General features: G+C 37.8%; 1 protein-coding gene across 29 annotated transcripts in view; it reads right to left on the bottom strand.

The window, feature by feature from the left end:
* The window catches only part of NSD1 (nuclear receptor binding SET domain protein 1), a 148736-nt gene that overhangs the window by 69438 nt on the left and 62926 nt on the right, over positions 1-16372 (bottom strand). For all 29 annotated transcript variants that reach the window (XM_060415702.1, XM_060415706.1, XM_060415701.1 and 26 more), the window contains 3 exons: positions 15230-15365; positions 7265-7437; positions 2446-5014 (listed from right to left, as the gene is read on the bottom strand). In XM_060415702.1, coding sequence (XP_060271685.1) covers positions 2446-5014; positions 7265-7437; positions 15230-15365 — 2878 coding nt within the window. The remainder of the gene's footprint in view (positions 1-2445; positions 5015-7264; positions 7438-15229; positions 15366-16372) is intronic.

Below are 16372 nucleotides of genomic sequence, written 5' to 3'. Positions count from 1 at the left end.
GGTCAGGAAAAGGGCTAGGATGCCCATTCTTGCCAATTTAACATGACACTGGAAGTCCGAGCCAGAGCAATTTGACAAGAATTATAAACAATTATAAATAACAGACATTCAAATTAGAAAGGAGAAAGTAAAATTATCTCAGTTCATAGATACCATGACCTTATGTAAAGAAAACCCTAAAGATTCCACAAAAAAGAAAAGCCGTAAGAATAATAATGAATTCAGTAAAGCTGAAAGAGAAAAATCAACATTTAAAACTCAGTTGTGTTTCTGGGCTTCCCTGGTGGCTCAGTGGTAAAGAATCTGCCTGCCAATGCAGGAGACATGGGTTCGATCTGTGATCCAGAAAGATTCTACATGCAAAGGAGCAGCTAAGCCCGTGTGCCACAACTACTGAGTCCAGGAGCCACAACTACTGAAGCCTGCTCACCGCAGAGCGTGCGCTCAGCAGCAAGAGAAGCCAGCGCAGTGAGAGCCCTGGACACTGCAACTAGGGAGTACAGCCCCCGCTTGCCACAACTAGAGAGAAGCCCTCACGGCAACGAAGCCCCAGCACAGACGAAATAAACACTGTTTTAAAAACATCAGACTGCGGGTTGATGTTTAGTAGAAACCAACACAATACCGTAAAGCGATTATCCTGCAATTAAAAATAAATGAATTATATTAATTAATTTTACTTTGTGTTTCTATACAATAACAACAAATAATTCAAAAAGGAAATTAAGAAAACAATCTCACAATACAGTAAAAAAGATTAAAACACTCACAAATAAACTTAAGCAAGGATGTGAGGGAGTTGAGTACTAAACACAAATAAATGAAAAGACAGTCTGCGTTCATGGATTCAAAGATTTAACATTAATAAAACATCCATACTACACAAGTGATCTTCAGACTCAGTACTTTGTCAAAATCCTAATGTCATTTTTTGCAGAAATACAAAAAAGCCATCCTATACTAAAAATACTCTTGACAAAGACTGATCATACATTGTTTTCAAAACATACTACACAACTACAGTAGTCAAAACAAACTTTGTTATTACCATAAAGACAAACATATAGATCAACAGAACAGAGAGTACAGAAATAAACCCTTTAACATATAAATTATCTCTGACAAAGGATTTCCAACAGTTTGGACACCTGATGCAAAGCCAACTCACTGGAAAAGACCCTGATCCTGGGAAAGATTGAAGGCAAAAGCAAAAGGGGTCGACAAAGAACAAGATGATTAGGTAGCATCACGGACTCAATGGACATGAATCTGAGCAAATTCCAGGAGCTGGTAGAGGACAGAAGAGCCTGGCATGCCAGGGTCCATGAGGTTGCAAAGAGTTGGACACAACTTAGTGACTGAACATACATGGGGAAAAGTACAGCATGCTTAATAAATGGTGCTGTACAATAAGGCACATATAGGTAAGACTGTAGTATACACTTTCAACTTGTTCAGAAGGTACATTCATGTGTTTTTTACCATAATAAATATAAAGTGCTGATATAAACGCAAAGCAAAAAACCCCAAAATACCACATATTATATGATTCCATTTATATGAAATGTATAGAACAAGCAAATCTATAGACCAGGCTGAAATGAAGAGAGATTGATAAAGGTTGCAAGATTTCTTTCGAGGCTGATGCAAATGTTCCAAAATTAATCATGTTTATGGATGCACAAGTCTGAGTATACTAAAAACCACTGAAGTACAAACTTTCAAAAGGTGAACTTTATGATATGTGAATTATATTTCAATAAAGCTGTTAGAAAACAGAATCTACTATGGTAAACATTATGGAGAAATCTTTTAAGAAAAGTCAGTTTTATCCTCAATGCATAATACTTATATTTTGAAAAACTTATGCTGCTTTCCTTCTGCAGCTAAGGTAGGATACCCTGGTATTTCAGATTTTTAAAAATTTATTCTCAAACTTCATTCCAGAAGGGATGCAAGACATTTAAGTTCTTCAAATAAGTACCACAAAACAGTCACATTTTTTCAAAAACATATCCCCTTTGTCCATATAACAGGAGAGCCTTCCTTAGGCTGTAAGAGCTTAACATTCAATAAAATGTATTAGCTTTCTGTAAACTAACAACTAGATTTTAATCTTACGCTCAGAACCTCTCAAATACAGAGCCCCCAAAAGTTCACAGATTTTAAAAGGTATGAAATGGGGAGCAGAAACAAAATGTTCTTGATACTTATTAAAAGCAAAAGAAAAAAGAGCTTCTTGGTAAAATGTAACTTCTGAAAGTATGTGGAAACCTGGTCATCAAAATTCAGACCCTTCTACATAAAGCCCTTTTTTCACTTCAAGTAATTAACCCTTCCCTCCCAATTTATACTTAGGTCTTCCGTGAAAACAGACTAAACTTGGTAGGGTATCATTATCATCACTTCATCTAGTCCCTTTCTTTCACAGTTAGGAACCCTTACCTGGTTCGGGGAGCTCAGGTTGAGGAGTCAAACTGGGAATTCCTGGCTCCTTTTCCATCTCCTCATTGCTGGCTTTCGATTTATCACAAACATTCAACTGTGGCCCAGCTGAATCTAAGTGGTCGGCACGATTTGGATCTGTCAGTGCAGGCTCTAGTTTGTTTGTCGAAGCAGGAGGTCTCTGCTCTGGGAACTCGTCTTCCTTCTTTACAGGGTCAGCAGGAAGCAAGACCCCAAAGGCACCCTCAGAGTTTTCTTTCTCCTTAAGTCTGTTAGTGCGTTTACGAGGTTTAGTGCGCCTTTGGTTTAAACGCTGCCATCGCTTTTTAGGCACTGCTTCGTTTACACTATTAGGTTCATCATTCTCACTGTTCATTTCAGAGTCCAGCTCTGGGACTTTTCTGATTTCAAAAGAGGGGCCTTTTTCAGAAATTTTTTCAGGGTCAGACTGGTTGACTTTATTATCAAAACTAACACTGGAAAAATGGGCACCATCTTTACTTGTTAAATGGCCCATTAATTGAAGGGGTGGTTCCTTACCAGGGTCTTCTGCCTCACCTCTGGAGGAGCTATTCTCTGAACCCCTACTCTCTCTGTCTCCCTGTAGTGCAGCCTCAAGAGTCACAGCTGGAAGCTCGTTCAGTTTTCTTCTGCGTTCTGTTTTTAAGGCTTTACGGTTCACTGTGTTCTTTCCCAACTGGGCTGAAAAACCATCTCGAAATTTGGATGGCTTTGATCGACCACAGTTGCGCCTAGTAACGCAGTTTGAACGATTTTTGCCAGAAGCAGGGAGGTCTCTTTTATCAGACCCCAAGCCAGGCAGGGAAGTAGACAGCTCCCCAGACAGTGCAGAGTTGCCCCCACCAGGGCCAGGGTGGACTGGATCCTGAGTGCCATCTCCAATTTTTTCTGAACTGTGATTGGAGCCTCCTGAAACCAAGACCTTAGGAGCTGACACAGGACTACTGGTAGAACAGTCCCCAAGACCAGGACTCCGATAAGAGACCAAGTTCTGAGCTGTCATTATTCGTTGCTCCTTGGTCTTACTATCATGCATATCTTTCAACATCATTAGTAATGTACTGAATTTGTAGTCTGGTTCAATAGGTATATGGTTCTGACCAGAGGCAGAAGAAAAAAGTAATGGTTTCGATGGCTTTGACGTTCCAGAGTCACTGACATCTTCACCTAAGGATCTGTAAGAGAGTTCCTTCAACTCTGACAGAACGTGTTTCACCACTGCTGTTTCTATGTCACTCGAATCCCTGGTTTTCTCATGCATGTTGCTCAGTAGTTTCAGTCCATCCACTTTCCCGCTTTTAGAAATGCTGGCCAAAGGAGAGGCTTTGTTATCAGAAGAGCAGCATTTTAAACTGCAGTCCTCATTTGCAACTGGAGGTTCTGCTACAACCGGGTGTTCTTTATGTTTGCACTTGATACTTCGAATTTTGGGCTGTTTGCTTTTTGAATGTAACAGAGCTTGATTTTTAGCCCCACCTTTTATTATTGAGTTCTCACTGGAAATGCTTGATGATGTGCTGAATTTTGGAGAAAATCCATCATTTCTAAAATCTGGTTGGGGTTTTCGGACAAGACTTGACACTTTAAGATCAGAGAGATTAATCTGAGATGTCTCAGTTCCAGGCTCTGCTGTCTTGGTACAATTCATTAGGTGGTCCGTATGTGAGTTAGTAATCAGAGACTTCTGCTTTGCTTTTACCTTAGTGTTTGCGGCAGGATACCTAGAATACTTTACCTTTTCATTTTTTTGCACAGGTAACAGGTTCTCTGATCTATCAAAAGCATCTGTAATTTCAAGGACACTGTTATCAGACTCTGAACTATGATCTACAGGATCCAGATCACTGCTTCCATCATCAGAAGTGGTACAAATACTAATGGAATCACTTCGTTTTTCCTCATCACCTGCTCCAATATAGCAGAGCTGTACTTTCGAACTACACACCAGACCTCGCTGGAATTTCTTCTTCTCCCCAGAACGTTTAGAGATCAAGGCACCCTCAGACAAGCCCAGTAAAGAGTCACAATTTGAAGTCTCAAATTCTTTCTTTGCAGTGTTTTTTGCACAAGAAGAAAACAGGAAACTTCCTGGGGCAGTGCCGGGCCCTGTGAGGCTGTTCGCTATCCGGGAAAGTTCATTCGAGGCCTGCTTATCAGACACATCCCCAGAAATAAAGTTTAAGCCAAGGTTTTCTGGAATCTTTCCCCTCCGTTCTTCCTTATGTGTTTCAAATTGCATATGGCCCTTTTTCACACTAGTCCTTTTTGGATTATCAGAGCTCTTTCTGGCTCGAGACTTAGCACATGGTTTTTCCTTCTCATCTGCAGAATGTTCAGAGTCAAAAGCCAGAGATTTCAAGCAGCCATTAAGCAACAGGTCATGTTCTGACTCAGGATCATTTGTACAGTCCTCAAATGGCATATCCTCCTCGCTGTCCAACTTGATTGAACTGGTGACACACTTTCGGTTCTTCGACCCTTTGGGAATATCATACTGCTCAGCAAGACCAACACTGGCTTCCCATTTACTCAAAATCTTCTGAGGAACCTTAAATGTAAAGAAAAAAAGATTATTACTCATCTAAGAAACAGAAGAGGAAACAGGGAGATGATCACTGAGCACCTCTCAAATTAGAAGCATTTCAAGCCTTATTATATTTCTTTGAGGCTCTTTTATGGGACTGTCAGGCGGTTACCTCCCACAGCCCAGTCAGACCTTAGCTAACGGGGATTCTGCAACACTTCTTCTATCGTTAAGATCTATCACTGGAGGAAGACTGATCCTGGAAACCCTCCACTATCTTTGCCAGTAAAAGCACAAAAAGTGGACCATAAATTAGACTACGACATTACATTATTAATCAACATTATATTACTATGTCAAGGAATAACCAGATGATTCCTACTTACTCTGCCAATCATAAAGATTTCCTTCCCGAATTATGAAGGCCAAGCATTTGCTCAGCTGCACAAAAGAGAAAACAAAAGGCTAAAGAAGATGAATGTGGAAAAACTAGGACTGGAAAGGAGTTAAGTCAGATCTTCCCTAAAAGACCTGAAATTTGAAACTCAGGTTATCACCAGGCCCTTGACTAATCAAGAATTTTCTATACGTTTTACATACAAGCTGGATTATAATCAGTGTCCTGGGCTTAATCATGTAGTGCAGAGACACCAATACACCCTGGAAAGTTTAACAAGTTACATATGCTCTTTTCTTGAATCCTCATAGCATAAGGTAGAGAAGGAAATGGCAACCCACTCCAGTTTTCTTGCCTGGAGAATCCCAGGGACAGAGGAGCCTGGTGGGCTGCCGTCTATGGGGTCACACAGAGTTGGACACGACTGAAGCGACTTAGCAGCAGCAGCAGCATAGCATAAGGACATCAAGGCTCTGTGAAATACATCTAATTTTTGAGACTCTTATTTCCCTCCTTGGCTTCATACAATACTTGTGAAAGAGATGTTCTGCTGACCAGGTAACAATTCAGGCCACTACACAGGTAGCCTCTTCTTATAAACCAATATACAGATCATCTGATTTACTCTAGACACAAGCACAAAGCCATTAATTGTCTGACTATGGTTACAGTAAATCAGGTTTTTCAGAACCTGAAAGCCCAAGCAAACTCTTTTGAAAGGGGGCTTGTTTAATACACATACTTAAAGGCTTGACACAAAAACTTTGATATCTCCCTACCACCAACTACCCAAAGTATTAGAAAGGATGCAGTTAGCCTCCTGTATCCTAATAGCAGCACATGTTAGTTGTTTCAAAGCATGAATACTGTGACACACAAAGTACTTATTGCTAATCCTCACAAGAGTTCAACAAGGTACATATTATTATCTTAGTTTTAGAGACGAAGAAACTCCAGTTGGAAATAGCAGAGACTGCATACTGACTCAAAATTATCCAAATTATAATTTTTATAGAATAGTCTAAAAGTAGGAAACACAAATCTAAAAGAAATTATTTCCCCTTTTAGAATGGACTATAAAGGTGTTATCAAAAGAATTAGCTAAAACGCAACATCAAGCAAATGAAACAAAAACATCATGTTCTTTATTAAAACGTAATGAGGTTTGAAACTATAATCTTAAGCATTGATAATCACACATGAAAACCAAAATGACAAACAAAACAAGAATGTTCAAAGCGTTATATTTGTCATTTTTAAGAGAAATAATTAGAGAGGGAGAAGACCATTTCATTTTGATGGTCATTTTCTGCTTAAATTAGATAGACCCAAATGTGACTGGTTGTGCCATTTTGTACTATCACATGTAAGTGACATGACAAAAGTATCACTTCTCAAAACATTGAGTAGAAATATTTGCAAGGTTAGCCCTACCTTATCCTGCAAAAAAAAAAAAAAAAAAAAGCTTTCTGACAATTTTCTTACCAACCTGTATTTCAAAAATTGTAGTATTTCTTCCTTTGGCTGATCCCACAAACCAGGGGTCCCCAACCCCCAGACTGATACTGGTCCATGACCTGTTAGGACCTGGGCCACACAGCAGAAAGTGAGCGACAGGTGAGTCAGTCCCCATGGCTAACATAAACCACCTGAGCTCTGCCTCCCATCGATCAGCGGTGGCATTAGATTCTCATAGGAGTGAAAACCCTGCTGTGAACTGCGTGCTCCTTATAAGAGTCATCCCCAAACCATACCCTCCACCTTGGTTTGTGGAAAAATTATGTTCCATAAGACTGGTCCCAGAAAGGCTGGGGATTCCTCCCTCCCTAACCCTAAGAAGATAATCTGAGACGCTTTAAAAAAAGAAAGAGAAATACCTTATGCCTATATCCCTTCTCTTTCTGCTTCCCTCTTCTCCTAAGAACAGGTAGCTCTTCAAACTGATGTCTGCCTTCGAACATAACAATTGCTTTTCCAGCCACCCAGGCTCTTTCAGAAGGATCTCCAAAAGCCTCCACGTAGTACTGACGATAGGGCCTGCGGTTAGAAACTAGATAAAAACAAAAACCACAATGTCATTACTTAAAAAAGAAAAAAGACTACTCATCATCAAGAGAACAGCAACACCACAGCTGCAAAGAACCTTCTTGTCACTTAAAAGTAACATAAAAAACAACAAGCTAAAAAACCTACAGAAAAATAAAACTTTAAGGTAGGTTAGATAGAAAGTAAAATTTCAATTTATGTGACAAGAAAATGGTTAAGATGTTAATGCAACAATATAGTGTTTTGCTCCGGTGATATGCTATCTATTCCAAACTAGAAGTTTTATACCCTCATTATCAGAAATCACAAAGGCCATATAATAAGTTGCAGTATTGTAAAAATGGCAATTACCAAGAACTAACCACTAAACAAACTTATAAAATATTATGCTAAAGTATAAGGAGGAACAAATGTTTCAACATTACTTCACATATGATGTGCTAACACCTATGGCCCAGCTACTCTGGACAAGCTGCTTTTCATGTATTCTTCACAATGACCTCTAAAACATAAGTGCTATAACCTCCATTTTATAGACAATAATAAATTCAACAACTTCAGAGAGAACAAATTCAGAATGAAACACTGGATTTGCAGAGAAAGTGGGACTTGATAATTCAAACTACAGAAATTTTTTAAAAATAAAGAAAAGGAAATAACTAAATAACAACTATTATTAAATAAATAACCTAATAAATAAATAAATAATAAATTAAAAACTGCCAGGAAAAAACAAAATCCAGTTATTCTACAGTTTCTTGGCTGTCCAAAGTTATATGTAATTATCAAAAATCAATACAAATCTCATCCAGAAAAGATTACAATCTAATTTACATAATATATGTACTTCTATACACTTATTTTCTTATCATTTTTCATACCAGTAAAAAAAAAAGTCACAAAAGAAATACAGCCAGGGCTACACAGGTAAAATGATTTGTCTCTATTTAAAAAAAAAAAAAAAAAGGAAATTGTTTTATATAAAAATTCACTTTAACTCACAATGAATTACAACCTGGTTAAATTTTGTTTTACTGTACATTTTAAAAACAAGTTCTGTTAAAAAAAAAAAACCACACTAAACTCTTTAGTCTCTACCTAGTAAACACTTCAACAGAAACCACCTATAAAGGAAGATTAAATGTACACATACACACACATACAGATTCTTAAAGTCAATTTGAAAAGTAAAGTCATCCTCCCCAAAACAAGTAAACTCAATTACTACAAACATTTATGATGTGCCAGCATACAGAGAACTGAAAGCACTCACTACAAGAGAGCAATATACAGAGAACACCATACAGAGAGGCAGAAACAGTCACTATTACAGACAGTGGAGAGAATTCACTGCCTGACAGGTACAAGATACACAGTATAAAGAGATTATGGGAAAACCGCATGCTAATTGATGTTAACATGAACACTGGTTCATGAGTGCATTGCATACACTCAAATTTATCATTTAATGGCATGTATTGGCAATGGCATTTTTTAACATTAAGGTATATTAGTTTCAGGTATACAACAGAATGACTTGATATTTATATCAATCCATCACCATACATACTTACAAAATTTTTTTTTCTTGTGATAAGACTTTTAGGATCTCTCTTAGTAAATTTCAAATATACAATGCAGCATCAACTACAGCTGCCATGTTGTATATTACATCCGTGAGACTTATTTCTTTTATACCTATTACTTTGACCCCCTTTTCACCCATTTTGCCATTCCTGACCCACCCCACCCCCAGCCTCTGACAGCAAGCAATCTATTCTCAGGATCTATGAACTTGGTTTTGTTTTCTGGATTTTGTTTTTTATAGATTCCACATATAAGGCAGTTCATATGGTATTTGTATTTCTCTGACATACTTTACTTAATATAATGCCTGCCAGGTACTTTCATGCTGTCACAAATGGAAAGGGTGCTTTCTTTGGAATGGCTGAATAATATTCAACTGTGTATACATACCACATTTTCTTTATCTGTTCATCTACTGATGGACACTTAGGTTGTTAATGTATTTTTTTTTTAAGTGAAAATCATTAATTGGAAGACAAATGGGACACCTAAGTAGAAACTTTTAAAGGGAGAGAACTGAGGGAAGAATTCCTATAAGGGGGCCAAGAACCCTCAAAGACATAAACGAACAGAACAAATGAAGCAGCTAGGAACAATAAGTAGTTCAGAACACTAAATCAAACAGCTGAAGGACTTTAACAAAGTATTGTAGAGAATAAATCATAATGGGTAAAAAAAAAAAAAACAAACAGCTGAAGGAAAGGGAGACTACCTGAAGAGCCTGGATGCCATGTTAAGAGTCTGACCATTATCCCATTAGCACTGAACTCCATTTAAACTGTGGAACTACAGGTTCAGTTCTGTACCTTAGAAAGATAAATCTCCTTGACCAATGAATATTACATTTGACAGGGAACAAAAAGGAGACACAGGAGACCAGAAATTACCACTAGTGTATACTCAAGATGACTAGACATAAACTAAGGTGGCTGCAGTGGGAGAAACAAAATTAGAAAGATTTGCTTAAGAAAACAAATGAAAAGGACTAGATATTAATAAAAAGTCAGGTAGGGAAGACCGCTGAACACCAATGTTCACAGAAGCATTATTCACAATAACCAAAATGAGAAAACCCTCATATCCACTGAAGGATGTAAAGATGAACAAAATGAGGCATATATATATAAATGAAAATCACTGAGCCTTACAAATGAGTAACACAATAACAACATGGATGAACCTTAAAGACATTATGTTAAATAAGCCAGACACAAAGGGACAAGCACTGCATGATTCCACTTATATGAAGTACCTAGAACAGTCAAATTCATAAGAAAAAGTAGAATAGTATTAATTAGGGACTGAAAGTTTTGTTAAATTAGTACAGAGTTTTAGTTCAAGAATATGAAAAAGTGCTAGAGATGGACAGTGCAAATAATTTCACAAAAATGTGAATGTACTTAATGCCACCAAACTATAAACTTAAAAATGGATGAAATGATAAAATTCCATTATATATGTACATTGTTTTACTTAAAAAACAAAACAAAACAAAACACTCAGGTAACAATTGGTAGAAAGGATGCAGAGAGAGGAGAATCAAAGAATTGCTGCTTTCAAACTGTGGTACTGGAAAAGACTCTTCAGAGTCTCTTGAACTGCAGGGAGATCAAACAAGTCAATCCTAAAGGAAATCAACCCTGAATACTCACTGAAAGGACTGATGCTCAAGCTCCAATACTTGATGTCACCTGACGCAAAGAGCTGGCTCACTAGAAAAGACCCTGATGCTGGGAAAGATTGAAGGCAGGAGGAGAAGGGGGGATAGAGGATGAGATGGTTGGATGGCATCACAGACTCAACGGACATGAGTTTGAGCTCTGGGAGACGGTGAAGGACAGGGAAGCCTGGCATGCTGCTGTTCATGGCGTAGGAAAGAGTCAGACATGACTTAGCAACTGAACAACAAAGAGCAATTTTTATAAAAGCAAACAGGGGTGGTGGTGGTGGGGGAGGCTCAAGAGGGAGGGGATGTATGTATAGTTATAGTTGATTCACATTACTGTATAGCAGGAACTAACACGACATTGTAAAGCAATTATCCTCCAAATACAATTTTTTTTAAAGATACAAAAGATAAAATACAGGAAAAGAAACAACAATAAAAATTTGGCAACACTGAAAGTCAGATGGTGACAAGAGTTAAACAAAATGAATGACAGGTCAGCCTTGAGAAAAGCTAAGAAGTAATCTGATTCACTCACCCCTAGACTGCTTTGCAACGGGAACTCCAGAAGTGGAAGCACAGAAAAGCATAAAATATAGAAAAACATAAAAACAAGACTGGCTGAAATTCTATTCAAGATGAAGTGAGAGTATTTCCAGGTCAAGATGAAGAATTGAGTAAGCACTTCTAAATTCACTCCATCTCCTAATCTCCACTAACACTACAATAAAGAGATGTTCAAGGATAGTCTCATTAAGGACAGGAGAATAAGAGGGAACAGGTGAATAAATTATTAGCATGCAGGTGTGTTGCACAGCTTCGGAAGCTGGGAAACACCTGGATAAGGATTATGTTAACTTACGTAACAGATACTAAAATCTATCAATCAACAGAGAGCATGGACTTCCCTGGTAGTCCAATGGTTAAGAATCTGCCTGCCAATGAAAGGGACACAGGTTCAATCTCTGGTCTGGGAAGATTCCACATGCCACGGAGCAACTAAACCTGTCTCTAAAGCCAGTGTGCCCTAGAACCCATGCTCTGCAACAAGAGAAGCCACAGAAATGAGACACTCCCACTCAAAACTAAAGAAAGCCCATGCATAGCAACAAAGACACAGCACACCAATTAATTAATTTTAAAAAAGGAAATTTCTTTTAAAAAAACAAAAAGTGAGCAAATCCAAGAACCAACTACATCAGCACACTCATGTGTGCTCTACCCCATGAAGTAGAGCAAAACAACAGACATTCAACCAAAGAAAGATTAGTTCAATGCAACTAACGAGCCAACATGTGAACAAGACTTACAGGAAAACAAAGGGAAGGAAACAATCAAGGAAGAAATTCAAGAAAATGTTCCAGAACTGAAGAAAACTAACCTTGCAGATCAAAGGGGGCCTACTAAGTACCTACAGCAAGGTATAGTCTATGAACTATCAGAACAGATACAAGCTTTCAGAGTAAAGGACAAAAATCATATACAAAAGATCATAAATCAAAACAATCTCAGATTTAATAGAAAACTCTGGAAGCTAAAAGACAATGGAGCAATGCCTTCAAAGAATTGTGAGCAAAAATTTTTTCCAGCCTAGTATTTTATACAGCTCAACTACCAAACAAGTACAGGAAAAGAATAGAAATATGTCCAGATCTCAAAGGTCTCAAAAATTTTACCTCTGCGCTTCCTTTACAGGAAACTACTTACGGGCTTACCATGTATTTTATATAATAGTAAGCAAATCAGAAACAAGGAAGAGATGAAATTTGACACAAGAGTGTTGAAGGCAATCTCCAAGAAAGATGATAACTCTTCACCAGGTACAGAAGGTAACTCATGTCGACTGAAGGGACAGAAAAAGTTCCTGGTGGTATCTCCTCAAGATGATGAAAAATATCAAATTACTGATGCATCAGTTCATACGGAGAGAGAACAGAAACTAGGAGAGACTGACTACCAATAATAAATACACAGAATCCTTTCCCTTACCAACACACACATATACACACACACACACACACACACACACACACACACTTCAGTCACAATTGTACCATCAAAAAAAGATTACCAGTGATCTCCAGCTCTTTATACCTAATGGACTTTTTATCTGATCTCTAGGCACTGTTCAACCTGACCACACTTGCTTTATAAAACAAATCTAGTCATCAATACCATATGCTCCTGGTGTTTCCCTTTTATCTGATTTTTTTTTCCCCATCTCTTTTGCACACTCAATCTCCTCCACACAGACCTCAAAATGTTGCCTTCCTCAGAGCCACCTTTTTTCCTCACCATATTATCTTCTCCCAAGGCCAATTCATCCATGCTTTCCTCATGGCTTCAAATAATATCAACAAGAAGATGTCACCTCCAAGTTGTAGATGTTCCAGTGCTCTCAGTAAATGGCAACATTTTTAGATGCTGGTGTAGCTAAAAACTTGGGGACCATCCTGAGATATAGAAACCGCAGTCTTCATTCTCCCTCACTTCCCATTATCCATCCACTAACAAATCATACACATTTTACTTCCTAAGTAGTCTTCATTTCCTCTTCACCACTATAATCTTGACATAATCACTGTGAAAACCCATTTAATCATCTCCTCCGATTTATCTGTGCCCCCTCCAAATCATTTTCCACACTGCACTCAGTGAACTTGAAAATATATAGATCAGATCACATTTCCCTCTGCTCACAGCATGTTAATGGTACTGTTCTTAGGAAAAAATACAAAATATTAATGAAGTCTACAAAATGCTACATGATCTGAATCACACCTATTTCTCCAGCCTCACGTTGTACCACGTTCCATAACTCTAGGGGCTGCAGCCCTCACAGGAGCAGAACATATACCACTTTCTGTGCTTGGAAGCTTCTTTTCCCCTAGTTAATTTCTACTTGACCTATCACATCTCAGATCAAACATAACCTTACAGCACCACTGGCCCTGACTACCCCTGCTCCAAAAGTTCAGTTTAGGTACCTTCACATCATCACCAACATCACTTCACATCATCAGTATTTTTCCTTGAACACACCTCTCTGTTAAGTAAGTAGTCATTTTGTCTATTTGCTGGTGCCTTCTCTTTTCAACTGGACTCTAATTATACATAAGGGCAAGCAAAATGCGTTGCCAATGACTAGATCCCAATACCTAGGCACAGTACTTCTAGAACATACTGATTACTTGTTGAACAAATGGCATCGACCCAACTAGTGCACATGAAGGATACCATAATGAGTAAGAAACCAGCAATGTCACAGGCATAGAAAGGGCAGAGGGACTAAAAGAATTTTCTACAGAAGAACTTAAACGTCCAAGCAGGTCACAAAGTTAGGTATCATTTTCTTTAAACAGTGAGCTATAAAGGTCTTTGGGTACTTCAATACTAGTATTCAAAATATAACATAAAATCCAGCATACCACTCGTGGTAAATCATCCTCCAGATAAATAGACATTAAATACAGTTATTGTTTATAATACTGTTTTGTATGCATACAAACACGTGTGTATGTATATGCATAATATTTTCAACCCAAGATTAAAAACAACCTAAACATCCATCAACAGGGGAATGGTTATAATCTCCAAGAAGTCAAACAGGTGAAAAAACTATACCTACAATATGCTACTTATATGTTAAATAAAAAGAGGGTAGGGAGATGAGAATACATAGTTGCATTTATATAAAGCAAGTTTAGAAAGAAACATTAATAACAACTGACTACTCTCTGAAAAGAGGTAAAGAATGGGACAGATCAGAGATTTTTTTTTTTAAACCTTGTGCATATGTTAGTGAAAAAAGTGCAAGTGACAGTCTCTCAGTTGTGTCTGACTGTTTGCAACCTCATGGACTATATAGCCCATGGAATTCTCCATCCAGAATACTGGAGTGGGTAGCCGTTCCCTTTTCCAAGGACTCTTCCCAGCCCAGGGAGCAAACCCAAGTCTCCCGCATTGCAGGTTGATTCTTTACCAGCTGAGCAACCAAGGAAGCCCCATATGTGTTAGTAACTCACTCAAAAACTAAAATACATACATTAAAACTACAATAAAATCACAGAATATCTTAATATATTAGGGAAACAGGGAGAAGTTAAGACATTAAGATACAAACAGAATAATCAAGTAACAAACAATAGTAACTGAAGAAAATATTTTAAATCAAGATTTTGAAATTCAAGATAATTTATAAGTATTCTTTGTAATTATTTCAGCTTTAAAACTAACAAATGACACAAATCTGAAGACTGAAGCAGAAAAACATAAATATACTGAAAAATGATTCTAAATAATATAATCTTTACACAATAAAGCCTAACATTTTTCTGGCATCTACAGATAGACTAAATGAGAATTTTTAAAATCATAGAGTAACATAAAACAAACCTTTTTAAAAGAAATCCAAAAGAGGTTAAAATACACAACTATGCACTAATGAAATGATCAAAAGTAAATATAAATTGTTACTACAGGCAACTGCAAGTTTATAATTCCACACTATATTTTATTACATATAATCAGCTGCAAGTTTTACCTTTCATTTTTGAGTGTGTATTAATCAACGGATCAGAACAAATCCTGCAGGGCCACCATGGGCGTCTCTTGAATTTTGCCCAGATGAGATCTCCAACTTCATACTTCAGTGGCGTAGCCTTTTTCTTGGGTTGACACTTTAGACAGACAAAACATGGAGCATCAATAAAAATCAACACTTTTCAAAACAAAACATCACCTTCCCACACGCCTTCTGAGATAACACGACCTAATGAATACTAGATGAAAACACTCCACCTTAACAACAATTACAAAATAAGTAGAACTAAATTATTTTGTCTTAACTGTTTATAACATATTCCAGTTTGTAGCAGCTCTCAATTTATATTTGCTTGACATAAGCAATCTACCTGCATTCTAGGAAAATAAATATTTTAAATTCTAAAAAACTAAAAACTGAGTAACAGAGAAACAGAATCATCCCAAGGAAAAGATATCTTTGCCTTAGTGCTTGGATCACAATACAACATAGGGTGGAAGCAGGGAGCCCAACAAAAATTTTAACAATATCAAGAGACTCTGATCCCATTACAATGTTACATGCCAACTACATCTCAATAAAACTGGAGGGTGGGGAGGATACTGTGGTCCCTTGGGCAGGTGATACTCTCCATTCTTCTCAAACATAGACATTTCTGTTAATTAATTAACAATAAAGGGCCAGTGGTTAAGAATTCTTCAGTCAATGCAGGGCATACGGGTTCAATCCTCAGTCCAGGAAAATCCCACAAGCCAAGGAGCAACTAAGCCTATGTAAGAGAACTACTGAGCCTGAGTACCACAACTACTGAAACTCACATGCCTACAGCCTGTGTTCTGCAGCAAGAGACGCCACTGCGATGAGAAGCCTATGCAAAGCAAAGGAAGAGCTGCTCCTGCTCACTGCAATTAGAGAAAGCCCAAACCAGAGATGGGAATACCAGACCACCTTACCTGCCTCCTGCGAAATACGTATGCAGGTCAAGAAACAACAGTTAGAACCGGAAATGGAACAACAGGAGTATGTCAAGACTGCATAATGTCACCCTGCTTATTTAACTTACATGCAGAGTGCACCATGTAAAATGCTGGGCTGGATGAAGCTCAAGTTGGAATCAAGATTGCCAGGAAAAATATCAACATC

This window comes from Ovis aries, chromosome 5 (assembly GCF_016772045.2).
Source record: "Ovis aries strain OAR_USU_Benz2616 breed Rambouillet chromosome 5, ARS-UI_Ramb_v3.0, whole genome shotgun sequence".
Classification (NCBI taxonomy): domain Eukaryota; kingdom Metazoa; phylum Chordata; class Mammalia; order Artiodactyla; family Bovidae; genus Ovis; species Ovis aries.
This window is presented reverse-complemented; position numbering and strand designations above follow the sequence as displayed.